We start from the raw sequence: 15000 nt of genomic DNA on the forward strand, positions 1-15000 counted from the left end.
ACAGAGATTCAACTATCTATCGATTCAACTAGATTCTACTAATGTTTGCCCTCTGTCACAGTTGCAAACTCAATAATCACTCGTGTCTTCAGCTTCAGCACGGTGTGTGTCCACTGACTCCGCCCTCCTAGATCGACTTCCGTAGCTATATATACCAACCGGACATACATCAAGTCACGTACGCCAATCAAAACCACGCCCACTAATCTGGCGCTTGCACAATACTGAACAAATCTAAGACAGAACTTATACAATTACAATAACAATACATACACCTTCATGAAAACGTACATGAATAGTATGGAAAATAATTAAGGAAATAACAGGGGCAAATAGGGCTGATTTGGGGAAACTAACTGGCTCCAAATTGTGGGCCTTCATAACAGCCGCCCCATGAAACCCTCGGTTTCATTTAACTATGGAAGGCACACTGGCTAGGCTGCTCTAGCAGCGTGAGGTATGAGGTGATAGTGTCCTTTGTAATTTGAGGGAGCTCAATCAGGCGTGCCACAGGTCGGGTGTAAGTGCGACCACCAACGTCCACGATGGCCGTCCGCACCCTTCCATCCGGACCCGGCAGGACCTTGGTCACTCTGCCTGTCTGCCAGGCGGCGCGTGGAAGGGACTGGTCGATCACCAGTACCACGGCACCTTCGGACAAGTTGTCTCTCTCCCTCGTCCACTTCTGCCTGACTTGCAGGGTCGGCAGGTAGTGCAGTATGAACTGCCTCCAAAACTGGTCCGCGAGCACCTGGCTGTGCCTCCACCATCTTCTTCCGGTGAGCTCTGCAGGGTCGTAGACTACCTGAGGCAGTGCAGAGTCTCGCCGCCCCATCAGCAAGAAGTTGGGCGTAATGGGATCCAGATCTGCTACATCACTGGAGGTATAGCCTAGGGGCCGGGAGTTCAAGATGCCCTCAATCTCTGCTAGTACAGTCTCGAGCACCTCATCGGTAGGCACCTTCTGTCCGAGAATGGTACGTAGGACGTTCTTTACTGAGCGAATCTCCCGCTCCCAGGCTCCCCCGAAGTGTGGAGCATTTGGGGGGTTGAACTCAAACTTCACTTGCTGGGAGGCGAGTCTGTCACGGGCCTCCTCAGTCATCGCAGCGTAGCTCGCCCTCAGCTCGGCCTCACCACCGACGAAGTTGGTGCCTCTGTCCGACCGGAGGGTCTTAGGGGTCCCTCGCCTGGAGGTGAACCTCTTGAAGGACATGAGGAAGCTGTCGCTTGTGAGCTGGTGCAGAACTTCAAGGTGCATTGCTCTCGTCGTCAGGCACGTGTAGATGATGCCCCACCGCTTTTCGGAGGCTCGCCGGTTTCGGACTAGGAGTGGCCCGAAACAGTCGACCCCAGTAGAGTGGAACGGAGCCTGTCTCAGTCGCAGCCGGTCCTCGGGCAGATCGGACATCATGGGCTGCGGCGGCGTGGCTCGCCACCTCTGGCAGTCCGAGCAGGACCTTTGATATCTCCGTACCGCCTCCCGTCCATGGAGTATCCAGAATCTCCGTCGTACCTCCGCGAAGACACGCTCTCCACCCGCGTGCTGCACTTTGTCATCATGGTGCTTGATGACCAATCTGGTGACCTGATGCTTAGTGGGAAGCACGATGGGATGCTTCGTGTCTAGGTCTAGATCTTGAGCGCGGCGCAGTCTGCCACCCACGCGAATGAGAACACCGTCGAGCTCTGGAGCTAAGCCGCGGAGTCTACTGTCCGAGGGGATCGGCTTCCCTTTCTCGAGACACTCCAGCTCTCGGGAGAAGGCATCCTGTTGGGCACTCTGCAGCACCAGGAGCTCCGCCGCGGTGTAATCTTCGGCGCTGAGCGTAGTATCTAGGGGTAGACCGGCCTTGGAGCAGAACATCCTCTTCTGCAGCTCTTCGAGCGTCTCACACTCCTCTCCCGGAGTAGTCTCAGGGTCTACGACCTGGGTGGCTCCGCAGAACAACGTCTTACGCAGCTCTTTGTCCTCTCTGTCTTCTGCTAACGCCGGCGTGGCTGGCCACTCTGACTCCCGCTCCTGTAGGAAGTCTGGTCCCGTGTGATACAGGTGGGGCTCAGCCAGATCCTGGAGAGTTGCCCCTCTCGTGATGACGTCAGCAGGGTTCCTCTTGGTGTCTACATAACGCCAGCAGTTCACCTCAGTCAACTCCAGAATCTCTGCGACTCGGGTGCCCACGAACACCTTATACCGACATGAGCTGGACTTCAACCACTGGAGGACGGTAGTTGAGTCTGACCACATGGTGACGCTCATCAGAGGTAGCTGGAGCTCGTCGAGCAGGAACCTTCCCAGTTGCGCGCCGTTCAGGGCAGCACACAGCTCCAGTCTTGGGATGGACTGTTGCTTTTTCGGCGCCACTCGGGAACGTGCCAGGACAAACGAGACGTGGACTTCACCTCCAAGCTCTGCCGCTCTGACGTATGCCACGGACCCGTACGCCATCTCCGAGGCGTCGCAGAATACATGTAGCGTGATGACACTCCTCTCTAGGTCCGTGGAGGGAGGGAAGTAGCTCCGCTGCAGCTTGATGTGCTGGAGAGTGGGAAGTTCCTGCTCCCAGGCCTTCCACTTCTCTTCTAGGTGACGAGGCAGAGGATCGTCCCATCCTCGTTCTTGGGCCCACAGCTCCCGGACAAGCACCTTGGCCATCGTCGTGAAGGGAGCGATATATCCCAGTGGGTCGTACTGGCTCGCTAGAGTGCTGTATATCGTTCTCATCGTGACGCGTTGGGGCTTGGCAGGCTTATTGCGATAGCGTAGAGCAGGGGTCGGCAATTAGGTTTGGCCTCGGGCCAAAAAAAATTTTGAGCCACTAGATGGCGGGCCCGAACGTTTTTTTTTTTTTTTTTTTTTTTTCCTTAACACCAGGGGAGCCACCCCTCCTAAATTTCGTTGTTTGGTACCTGTACTGTAGCAATGACAATAAAGACCATTCTTCATTCCATTCATTCATTCATTCATTCATTCATAAGTAATTGATTGTTAAAAAATGTGACACGTTCTAATGCTTTGACTTTTCTTTCGAAAAATGTACACATCGCTAGTCAACTAACACAGCTTGTTTTGTGAGCCTGCTAACAATGTAAAGTAGTGTTGTAGTTAACTAGGTAACAATGTAAAGTAGTGTTCTAGTTAACTAGATAACAATGTAAAGTAGTGTTGTAGTTAACTAGGTAACAATGTAAAGTAGTGTTCTAGTTAACTAGGTAACAATGTAAAGTAGTGTTCTAGTTAACTAGGTAACAATGTAAAGTAGTGTTGTAGTTAACTAGGTAACAATGTAAAGTAGTGTTGTAGTTAACTAGGTAACAATGTAAAGTAGTGTTGTAGTTAACTAGGTAACAATGTAAAGTAGTGTTGTAGTTAACTAGGTAACAATGTAAAGTAGTGTTGTAGTTAACTAGGTAACAATGTAAAGTAGTGTTGTAGCTAACTAGGTAGCAGTCCAATCCATTACGTTGCAGTATTTTGGCTTGACTAGCAAGTTTGTGTTGTGATTCTCAACAACGTTGAAACGTAGTTTCACCCTTTTCCATAGTTTTGAATAATAAATGTGTGGACTGACGATGTAGCGCAGCCTAGCTTATTCTAATAATTATTTAACATACTTTCATTCTGAATGATTCCCCCCTCCTTCCAGACAAGGTACCCTTATTATTGGATTGGTTGTTTGGTGCCGGGTGAAGTTAGCTAAACATTTAACCTGCTAACTAGCAAGAGAAACATCATGTCACTCTCCAAAGGTGTAAAGAGGAAAGTTGACGGTGAAAACAGGGCATTTAAAGAGGAATGGACAGCGAACTATAATGTTCATCCTACCTGGTTTCATCAACGCAAAGCCGTTGTGAGACTCACATCTTCCGTGCTCACAATGTTCCCTTTCTATACATGCGAGTCGTCCTTTTCCTCAATGAATGTGATAAAGACGCACGAGAGGAATCGATTGATGCAAAAAAAAACTTGAGAACTGCCTGCGGATTAAAGTGACGTCCATATAACCAGATATCAAGCAAATACTGACCGATGGGAGATGCCACTTTTCACATTAAGTGAGTACCAAGCCTGTCGTTATTGTATTTAATAACCTAATTGTATTTTTTATATTTTGAATGAATGGCTCATTGTAATTATTATCCCTAATAGCGTGTTTGCTCTGTCGTTTCAGGAGCATAGGCCTATGCACCACCACCCCTCGCATAAGCGGATTACTTTTCTTTCTTTTCTTTTTTTCACCGATTTTGTTGTCAATGTTTTTCAGAATATTAAACTGAATTTGCTTTGTTACTGTTCATATGTGTGTTGCAGTCACATATACGTAAACATTACGTTTGAATTATTTACTGAGCTGGTGTTATTTTTTTCAAACCACACACGGCTATTTCAGCACTACACGTTGTCCACCTACTTATGATTCACTATGAGGGGTTCAGCGTCAGTGCGCTTCGGTGCACCCCGCTGCCTGATTGTCTGTCCCTGTGTCATTCACTCTCAACATGGATAAAAGTACAATAAGCATTATTCAGGTGGAGGTAGATTCTCTATTCGGACATTATAGGCGCTATATGTGGGACTGTCGGTCCGATATTGTAAAAAAAAAAAAAAAAAAAAAAAAAAAGTGGATTCTCAAAATATTCTGCTGGGCCAAATATTATTGGTGATGGGCCAGCAATGGCCCGCGGGCCGCCTATTGCCGACCCCTGGCGTAGAGTGTCGGTCTGGAACTGCCAGATAAGTCCGAGCGTCATCTCCTGAGCATCATCTGGTGAGTGAGAGACCCAAGCCTCGCTGCTGGTCGAGGTGGCCTCCTTCGGGAGGTCTCTGATGACTTGCGGGTCGTTGCTGGCCCACTGGCAGATCTCAAATCCACCCTCCTGGAGATGAGCACGCAGGTCCTGGACTAGCTGACGGGCTTCCGTGGCTGTCTTCGAACTGTGGAGGCAGTTGTCCACGTAAAAGCTCTTTTGGACGGCGTCAAACACTCCAGGAGGTGCCGTCTCCTGCGCGGCGTGAGTCTGTAGCGCATAGGTGGCGCAACAGGGGCTGCAGGTTGTCCCGAAGGGTAGCACCTCCCACTGGTAGATAGAGGGGTCGGGGTCGCTCGGGTCCTCTCTCCAGAGAAACCTCATGAGTGGCTTGTCTTCCTCCAACATCCTGACCTGGTGAAACATTCGCTTAATGTCACCACTGACTGCGATCGGCTGCTGACGGAATCGCACCAGAACTCCCAAGAGGGCTGGGGTCAAGGTTGGACCAGGGAGAAGATAGTGGTTGAGGTTGAGCTTCCCCACCTGGTAGCTACAGTTGAAGACCACTCGGTTCTTCCCGTTGTGGTGAACATTGTGGTGCGGGAGGTACCAAGACTCGGCACTCTGGTTCGCCTCGGGTGGCTCAAGCTTCTTCACCAGACCGGACTCCGTCAGTTTCTTCATCTCCGTTCTGTAAGAAGCAGCAAGGACCTCGTCCTTCCTCATACGCTTCTCAGTGCTGGTCAGACACTGTAGGACGGTTCGAGGGGATACTCGAAACTCTGGCATGGGTTCTCTTCGGAGTAGTGGTGTGACGTATCTCTTCACGCCCTGGACTTCGATACGCACTGTCTTTGCTTTAAGGAGGTCTATGGCGTAGACGTCCTCCTTTGACCGTACGTAGAGCTTCTCATTCTTGTAGGGCGCAACGTCTAGCGTCCACAGCTTCTGGACGTTGTCTAGTAGCGCCGCATTCATGGAGTCCACACTGGTGTGAAGGCAGTTGATGGTCTGCACTTCTTCGGTTCGGACATGGAGGGATGACGTAGCTCTCCCGTCTCTATCTCTCCACTCGGTAGCGCCTTGGAGGGCCCACCCAAGCGCAGTCTTAACAGCCATCGGGCAGCCTCGTGGTCCTCTCAGCGGAGGACGGAGCGACACGATCAGTGCAGCGTTGTCCGAGCCGATGAGAAGGGTTGGCTCCGCTCCTTCTATCGGATGTAGGTCTACTCGCCGTAGGTGGGAATATCTTGCGCGTAATCTCTCCAGGGGGTAGTCGTAGCGGGAGAGCGCTAGCTGGTCTGCGGTGAAGACATTCTGAAGCCGATATCTGTCCGACGGCCGCCCCGCCGGGGAGATAGAGAAGTTGATTCTCGCCCCGGTGACCTCTTTAAGGTCGCGACGTATCGTGCGCAGAGTCAGCTTCTCCTCAGTCCCTTGGAGCCCCAACTGGCGCACTGCCTCCTGGAGAAGGATGGTCCGTTCCGACCCGTCGTCTAGAACGGCGTACGTGTCGTACACAGCGTTGTTGTGGTGAAGTCGGACCTTCACCACCTTCAGTAGGACCTTGGAGCCGCTGCTCTGGGTTGGGTCTAGATAGTAGACAGGTGTTTCCTCTTCCGGTGCGCTACCGGACCTAGGGCTTCTGGTGCCCTCCGTGGACCTGGCGAGGGAGACCTCGTGTAGGATGTTGAGGTGGACCTCCTCACAGCGGTTGCACTTTCTCCTCAAGGTGCAGTTCTTAGCCAGATGGTCGCGCCCACAGTTCCAGCACCTCTTGTTCTCCTCGAGCCACCTCTGCTTGGCCTCGGTACTCAGGTTGTTGAAGTCACTGCACTCATTGAACCAGTGCTCGCTGGTGCAGTACGGACATGGCGGTGGACCTCTCCGTCCCTTTTGAGGGGGTTGAGAGGAATCCTTTCCCTCAGGTCGGGCTTTCCTCTCTCTCCGAGGCTCCTCCTCCGTGTGCAGCACTCCTACTGGGCGTCCTCTGTTCGAGCTCGGCCTGTCCCAGCGGTCTCCCTTCTCCCTCTCCTTCTTCGGCTCAGCGTAACCCATGGCGTCTACGTTGGTGTCATGCACTTCCTCCAGTAGGAACTCCGCGAAGGCAGCCATGCTCAGACCCAACTTCCCGGGGTTACGAACGCGCTGCTGTCGCCGGAACCTCTCCTGCCGGAAGCGTGGGATCTTGCGGAGCAGCCGCTCTACGTTGGAGGTGCTGTTGATCTCGCTGGCGCCAGCTGGGCCCTGCGTCTTCAGCATTCCAACCAAGGTGTGCACGCGGAGCGCGAAGTCATCCAGCGCCCGTTCATCCTTGATGGGGGCCTGCTGTTCGAGGGCTTGCAGTTCAGCAAGGGCGTGGTTCCAGGGACGACCGTAGCGGGCATCCAAGTCGGCGAGCGCTCTGGTGTAAGGTGTCGGTGCGGAGGCATGGGCCAGAACCATGTTGTGGGCTCTGGGGTTCCTCACATGCTGAAGGAGAATCGCATATTTGTAGGACTCTGAGCAGGAGTCGTCCAAGAGCGTGTCTAGGCAGATGCGTAGTTCCACATACTGGCTCCTGTCCTCGTCCTTGAAGAAGGGGAACTTGGGTCCCTCCACCTGGGGAAACATCCTGTAGTGGATGATCGGGGCTGGAGTGACTGTCTGGGTGTCCGGCCTGCATGCCTTTTGGTTCACTGGAGGACCTAGGGGTGTGCTACGCTCTTGGGGAATGGCTCCCCTCCCGGGCAGCGACGCTGGCTCCCTCTGGGCCGCGTAGCGGTCGGGTCCCTGGTCCTCTTCCTTCAAGGTGGTCAGCTGGGCCTGTAGTTGGACAGTCATGGCGGGGGTCATGGAGCCATCGGCGGGGGGTTCAGGAGATGGCACTCGAGAGGGCCGTGCGGATGATGCTCTGGAGCTACGGGCCGACGGAGCTCTGCTGATGCACACGTCGCGCATGGTCTGCATCACTTCCTCCATCTTCTTCGCGTGCAGTTGCTCTCTCTCCATCTGGAGGCGGTCGCGCTCCATCTGGAGGCGTTCACGTTCTAGCGCCTCCTGGCGCTGCCTCTCCGCCGCGCGTTCCGCCCCCTCCATCTGGAGGCGCTCGCGCTCGAACTGGATGCGTTCCCTCTCTAACGCCTCCTGGCGCTGTCTCTCCGCCGCACGTTCCCTCTCTAACGCCTCCTGGCGCTGTCTCTCCGCCGCACGTTCCGCTCCTTCCATCTGGAGGCGTTCACGCTCGAACTGGAGGCGTTCCCGCTCTAACGCCATCTCGGCCTGTTGGCGCATACATTCTGACAGCGCGGCACTACTCCCTCTGGAGTGCATGCTATCCGCCCCAGAGGCAGAACTGCCCACGGAAACCCTGGACCGGGAGGAAGCCACTGAACGGCAGGAGCTAGGTCTCGAGCGCGCCGTACTGGGAGGCAGATCGTTAAGGCTGAGGCCCTCCCTCTTCCGCCCGCAGGCGCTGTCAGACCGGGCCTCTCCTTCCTGCTCTTCCGTTTCTACGGCAAAACCCTGCTGTTCTGCCATCTCATCCTCAGGCTGGTGCTCTTTGATGGCTGTCTCGTCTGGTTGGCTGCGCTCAGCCATGCTATCACTACACAACCTATCCGGCTCGAAGGACCAATTGTAACCAGGGAGTAGCTAAAGGACTGTAGAATTTTAGGAAGGGCTGGTTATCTAACTAACTCTGAGCTAAATCGGCAGTGTAGGAGGATAGAGGCAGGGGGCGCCAGCAACCCTTTAGACTAGCATATCACAGTTATATATATATCATATATTATAATACAAGCTATAACTCAGTTAATCACACTATAAGACAATACTTAAACCCAATACTAGATTTGCTGTTAAACTAAACAATACAGACAACTAAACACACAGCAACTGTATCAAATATGAACAAACACATTTATTTATACAAATTATATATACATCCCAATATACTCCCTCCCCGCCGGCCACACACACACTCACTCACTCACTCACACACAGTACCTGGCCTGAAAAGGCTTAGAGTCCCGGACTGAAATGAGCGCGTTGAGGCCTGGTTGGAGCTCGCATGTGACTCGAGGAAGGCAGCAGACAAGGGGGGGGAGTGACGTTGCAATTTGAAGGGAAAGGGGCGTCTTCGTAGCAAACGACGAGGTGTGAATGGCTCAGGTCCGGTGGTCCACGGTCAGCTCCGGTGGTGTCAGCGGTCGGTCGCAATCCACCTCGGAGGCGACGGCTCTGTCCGGCTTGGGTCTCGCTATGCGCCAACGTTAGCAGCCGGCGGCTAGCAAGGCTGGCTAACGGTGACACAGCTAAACTGGGCTAGCGCTGCCAACTCACCAAACTCCGAACTCCCGCGGCGATGCGGGTAGCCAGTGATTTACTATTAACACTCAGTCTCCCGTTCTCCTTGTTGACTGTTGAGATGTCTTCCGCAGCAAAGGAAACCAAATACAGAGATTCAACTATCTATCGATTCAACTAGATTCTACTAATGTTTGCCCTCTGTCACAGTTGCAAACTCAATAATCACTCGTGTCTTCAGCTTCAGCACGGTGTGTGTCCACTGACTCCGCCCTCCTAGATCGACTTCCGTAGCTATATATACCAACCGGACATACATCAAGTCACGTACGCCAATCAAAACCACGCCCACTAATCTGGCGCTTGCACAATACTGAACAAATCTAAGACAGAACTTATACAATTACAATAACAATACATACACCTTCATGAAAACGTACATGAATAGTATGGAAAATAATTAAGGAAATAACAGGGGCAAATAGGGCTGATTTGGGGAAACTAACTGGCTCCAAATTGTGGGCCTTCATAACAGGAATCATATCAAAAATTACCTTGTACCATCCAGCTATTGTAGGCGGTTTGCAGTCTATCCATTTCAGCAATATATTTTTCCTTGCACAAAAAGTGAAGATACACAGAAGTCTTTTGGAATGCATACTTTTAAGTTGTTTGTCTGGCAACCCAAACAATAGACACATGGGGTCCTTATCCAATGTAACATCTAGAATTAGATGAATTTTATCCACTATACCTTTCCAGTAATCATCTATATATCTACAAGTCCAAACACAATGAACAAAGCTCCCAACCTCGGTAATACACTTTGTACACATTTCCGATTTGTTATGATCCATTTTATGTCTAAGTTGGGGAGTAATCTGCAAACGTTGTAGTAGTCTAAATTGCGTTTCCTTCGTCCTATTACAGATTGAGATGTCGTTTGCCGATTGCCATATTAGTGACCAAGTTGCTTCATCAGTATTAATGTTCAGGTCATTATTCCAGTCTTTGGGCGTAAATGCAGGTTTGCCTTTATCATATTTTGAAAGTGCTCTATACCCAAGCCCCAGAATGCCTCTCGTCTTTCCAGCAGAGACTATCTCCTCCAGCGGAGAGGGTTGGTGACAGAGGCCAGTGTCTTTTTGGCTATTTAAAAAACTTCGTATCTGAAGGTATCTGAAAAACTCATTTCGTGGTAGGTCATATTTCTTACATAATTGGTCAAATGAAAGTAGTATTTCCGTATCATATAAATGTCCGATAGTAACCATCCCTTTGCTGTCCCACCGCTTGAAACCCCTATCCGTGGCACCAGGGGAGAAGTCTATGTTGCCCCAAACTGGCGAGAGGGAGGATGTCATAATCGTATGTTATAAATAAATAGTAATATAATTGAGATTTCTCACATGAGCCGCGCGCGAATATCCTCACAGAAATGTGTCTCGCGTGATTGTTCAGCCTGCATGGGTAACGTGACTGTCAAGTCAGCCTTGTCAGTCAGTCACTAACGTATGCTAGCCTTCTCACCATGGCTGCATCGGCCCCGTGTCCATTGCCTCACCTTTCCAGGGTTGCCCGCAGGCTTCTATGCATACCTGCAACTAGTGTTCCTTCAGAGAGAGTGTTTAGTGCCAGTGGGCACATTTTAGTGCCAGTGGGCACATACTCACACCCAGGGGAGGCTGGTTCATTAGGGGCAATTGGACAATGCCCCACCAAAGGGAGAAGAGAGAGATTTTTTTTCTATGACTTCTAGACAGTGTTGCTTCTGAATATCATAGTCCAATCAGCTAGTGTTCTGTGGAGTATATCATAGTCCAATCAGCTAGTGTTCTGTGGAGTATGTTCCAATCAGCTTCAAGTCCCGCCCCTTTCGGGGCAACTTTCAGTCTACTCGAAATTGCACTAGGCTGTTCTCGTAGACTTGCATGTAAAATCTATTTTGGTAACTTCAGGCCATTCGGTCAATTGTCTATGGGGTTTTGGGACGTGCACAAAGAATCGTACGTGCTTACGTCATGTCCGGCGTAGCTTTAGACGAGCTAGCTTCACCATCGCTATGGCGGCTAGAAACACCGTTCAGCCGTCGTAGCAACCAGGAGAAATTAACAGTAAAGGAATTAGGACCACCCAGACCAAATTTAATTATAAAGCAAGTTTATACAAAGGCAGGGAAAATCGTATAACCGAGGATTTAGGAGGATTTCTTTCTGTAAACAAATTGAACAAATGGATTAGAAGGAGGCATCTTTTGTTCCCAACTTGAGGATATTACAACTGGACCTATTACCGAAGTCAAACTTCGTTTGTGGTCGCAATCTCCGCACCGGCTGTGTTTAGCCTGCTACTGTTGGTGTTTTGCGAAGCCAGAATACACAAACTCGACCTGAAGGTAAGAGAGTCAGCTAAGATAAAAGCTACTTCAAACATTTAGTAATATCGTCAGCATGGTACGTTTTCTATTGTCGTCTTTTAGCTTGTTTGTTTATGTATTCAGCACACGCACGCACACACACACACACACACACACACACACACACACACACACACACACACACACACACTCACACTCACACACTCACTAGAGGGGATGAAGAGGTCTGTACAGGGGGGTAGGGGGGATGAAGAGGTCTGTACAGGGGGGTAGAGGGGATAAAGAGGTCTGTACAGGGGGGTAGAGGGGATGAAGAGGTCTGTACAGGGGGGTAGAGGGGATGAAGAGGTCTGTACAGGGGGGTAGGGGGGATGAAGAGGTCTGTACAGGGGGGTAGGGGGGATGAGGAGGTATGTAGAGGTGGGTAGGGGGGATGAAGAGGTCTGTACAGGGGGGTAGAGGGGATGAAGAGGTCTGTAGAGGTGGGTAGGGGGGATGAAGAGGTCTGTACAGGGGGGTAGAGGGGATGAAGAGGTCTGTACAGGGGGGTAGAGGGGATGAAGAGGTCTGTACAGGGGGGTAGAGGGGATGGAGAGGTCTGTACAGGGGGGTAGGGGGGATGAGGAGGTATGTACAGGGGGGTAGAGGGGATGAAGAGGTCTGTACAGGGGGGTAGAGGGGATGGAGAGGTCTGTACAGGGGGGTAGGGGGGATGAGGAGGTATGTACAGGGGGGTAGAGGGGATGAAGAGGTCTGTACAGGGGGGTAGGGGGGATGAGGAGGTATGTACAGGGGGGTAGAGGGGATGAAGAGGTCTGTAGAGGAGGGTAGAGGGGATGGAGAGGTCTGTACAGGGGGTAGAGGGGATGGAGAGGTCTGTAGAGGTGGGTAGAGGGGATGTAGAGGTGGGTAGAGGTGATGAAGAGGTCTGTAGAGGTGGGTAGAGGGGATGAAGAGGTCTGTACAGGGGGGTAGAGGGGATGAAGAGGTCTGTAGAGGTGGGTAGAGGGGATGAAGAGGTCTGTACAGGGGGTAGAGGGGATGGAGAGGTCTGTAGAGGTGGGTAGAGGGGATGTAGAGGTGGGTAGAGGTGATGAAGAGGTCTGTAGAGGTGGGTAGAGGGGATGAAGAGGTCTGTACAGGGGGGTAGAGGGGATGAAGAGGTCTGTACAGAGGGGTAGAGGGGATGAAGAGGTCTGTACAGGGGGGTAGAGGGGATGAAGAGGTCTGTACAGGGGGGTAGAGGGGATGGCGAGGTCTGTACAGGGGGGTAGAGCTATTCTCATGCTAAAATCGACTGTAAATCCAGATTTTAAAGTTGATATTCTTCCCCGTGGAGCATGCCCCCATAACCTGTGCCCCACCCAAAATGTTTAGCACCAGCCGCCACTGCTCACACCTCTCCGAGCACACCTCTCCGAAAAAGTGAACATGTTGACATTTTTGCACTTTAACCTATCTTGAAGCTTTCAAGTCTCTAAGCCACAAGGCTAGCACTCAGTTTGATGACAGAAAAGTGTCAGTGTTCAAGTTTTGTTTGACAGTATTTTTTTCCTTTATTTATGCAGTGATACCTTATAATTTATCATTACCTTATTTAAGATTTTATTAAAGATTTTGATTTTTGTCAAGATGTTTTTAAAATGATGTTAATGTTATTAACATGATTCAATAAAAATACAACAAAATCTAAGTTAAAGTGATTACAGTGTGTTTTATTGGCATTTTTTTTTTTTTTTTTTAATTCTCACGATAATATCGTGGATCGCGATTATTTTGCCCACGATAATCGTGACATGACATTTTCTAATCGTCCCACCCCTACTTACAAATATTTCATGTTTAAAAAGCCGTCGATGCATTCGTTAATGAAGGTTAAGTGGATGAGTGTGTGCGTGCGTGTCTGAGTCTCTGAGTGCATGTGTCTGTGATGGATAATGGGTTGCTGTGTGTGTGTGTGCGTGCGTGTGTCTGTGTGTGCGTGTGTCTGTGCGTGTGTGTGTCTGTGTGTGAATAGATGTGTGTGCGTGTGTGTGAGAGAGATAGTGTGTGTGTGTCTGTGCTCACGTGTGTCTGCTCACGTGTGTGTGTACCTATGTGTGTTGTCTGTATTCTAACCCCCCCTCCCCCCCCCCCCCTCCACAGTGAGTTCAGCAGCGCCCCACAGGTCCTGAGCTTCGTGGGCACCCAGGTGACGGTGCGTCGGGGGGACGGGTCCCTGGTGTACGGCAGCGTGTCGCCCTACCCCGCCCTGCTGCACCGCTACGCCTCCGGCGCCCGCTGGGACGACGCCCTGAGACTCTGCCGCTTCACCAAGGTCTGTCTGTCTGTCTGTGTGTCTGCCTGTCTATCAGTCTGTCTGCCTGTCTGTCTGTCTGTCTGTCTTTCTGCCTGTCTGCCTGTCTGTCTGCCTGTCTGTTTGCCTGACTGCCTGTCTGTCTGCCTGACTGTCTGTCTGTCTGTCTGCCTGCCTGTCTGAGTGTCTGTCTGCCTGTCTGCCTGACTGTCTGTCTGCCTGCCTGCCTGCCTGTCTGCCTGACTGTCTGTCTGCCTGCCTGCCTGCCTGTCTGCCTGACTGTCTGCCTGTCTGTCTGCCTGTCTGTCTGCCTGTCTGACTGTCTGTCTGTCTGCCTGTCTGCCTGTCTGTCTGCCTTTCGCCTGTCTGTCTGTCTGTCTGCCTGCCTGCCTGTCTGTCTCTCTGTACAATTGTCTGTCTGCATGTCTGTCTGCCTATCTGTCTGCCTGTCTGTCTGACTGTCTGTCTGTCTCTCTGTACAACTGTCTGCCTGCCTGTCTGTCTGACTGTCTGACCTTCTGTCTGTCTGTCTGTACAACTGTCTGTCTGACTGCCTGCCTGTCTGTCTGTCTGACTGTCTGTCTGTCTGTCTGACTGTCTGTCTGTCTGTCTGACTGTCTGACTGTCTGTCTGACTGTCTGTCTGTCTGACTGTCTGTCTGTCTGTCTCTGTACAACTGTCTGTCTGTCTGTCTGTACAACTGTCTGTCTGTCTGTACAACTGTCTGTCTGTCTGCCTGTCTGTCTGTCTGTCGGCCTGTCTGTACAACTGTCTGTCTGTCTTTCTGCACCACTGTCTGTCTGTCTGCACAACTGTCTGTCTGTCTTTCTGTCTGCACAACTGTCTGTCTGTCTGTCTGTCTGTCTGTCTCTCTGTACAACTGTCTGTCTGTCTGTCTGCACCACTGTCTGTCTGTCTGTACAACTGTCTGTCTGTCTGTTTGTCTGTCTGTACAACTGTGTCTGTCTGTCAGTCAGTCTGTCTGTACAACTGTCCGTCTGTCTGTCGGTCTGCCTGTCTGTACAACTGTCTGTCTGTCTGTCTGTCTGTACAACTGTCTGTCTGTCTGCCTGTTTGCCTGTCTGTCTGTCTGTCTGCCTGTCTGTACAACTGTCTGTCTGTCTGTCTGTACAACTGTCTGTCTGTCTTTCTGCACCACTGTCTGTCTGTCTGCACAACTGTCTGTCTGTCTTTCTGTCTGCACAACTGTCTGTCTGTCTGTACAACTGTCTGTCTGTCTCTCTGTACAACTGACTGTCTGTCTGTCTCTCTGTCTGCACCACTGTCT

The 15000-nt window shown here is 51.2% G+C and overlaps 1 protein-coding gene across 1 annotated transcript in view; it reads left to right on the top strand.

The window, feature by feature from the left end:
- ift80 (intraflagellar transport 80 homolog (Chlamydomonas)) overlaps positions 1-15000 on the top strand; it is a gene marked incomplete at its 5' end in the record, with an annotated part of 95725 nt that overhangs the window by 73573 nt on the left and 7152 nt on the right. The window contains one exon of the mRNA XM_080531647.1: positions 13562-13733. Within this exon, the coding sequence (XP_080387773.1) occupies positions 13562-13733 (172 nt within the window). The remainder of the gene's footprint in view (positions 1-13561; positions 13734-15000) is intronic.

This window comes from Nansenia antarctica, assembly GCF_963989245.1.
Source record: "Nansenia antarctica genome assembly, chromosome: 5".
NCBI classification, from domain to species: domain Eukaryota; kingdom Metazoa; phylum Chordata; class Actinopteri; order Argentiniformes; family Microstomatidae; genus Nansenia; species Nansenia antarctica.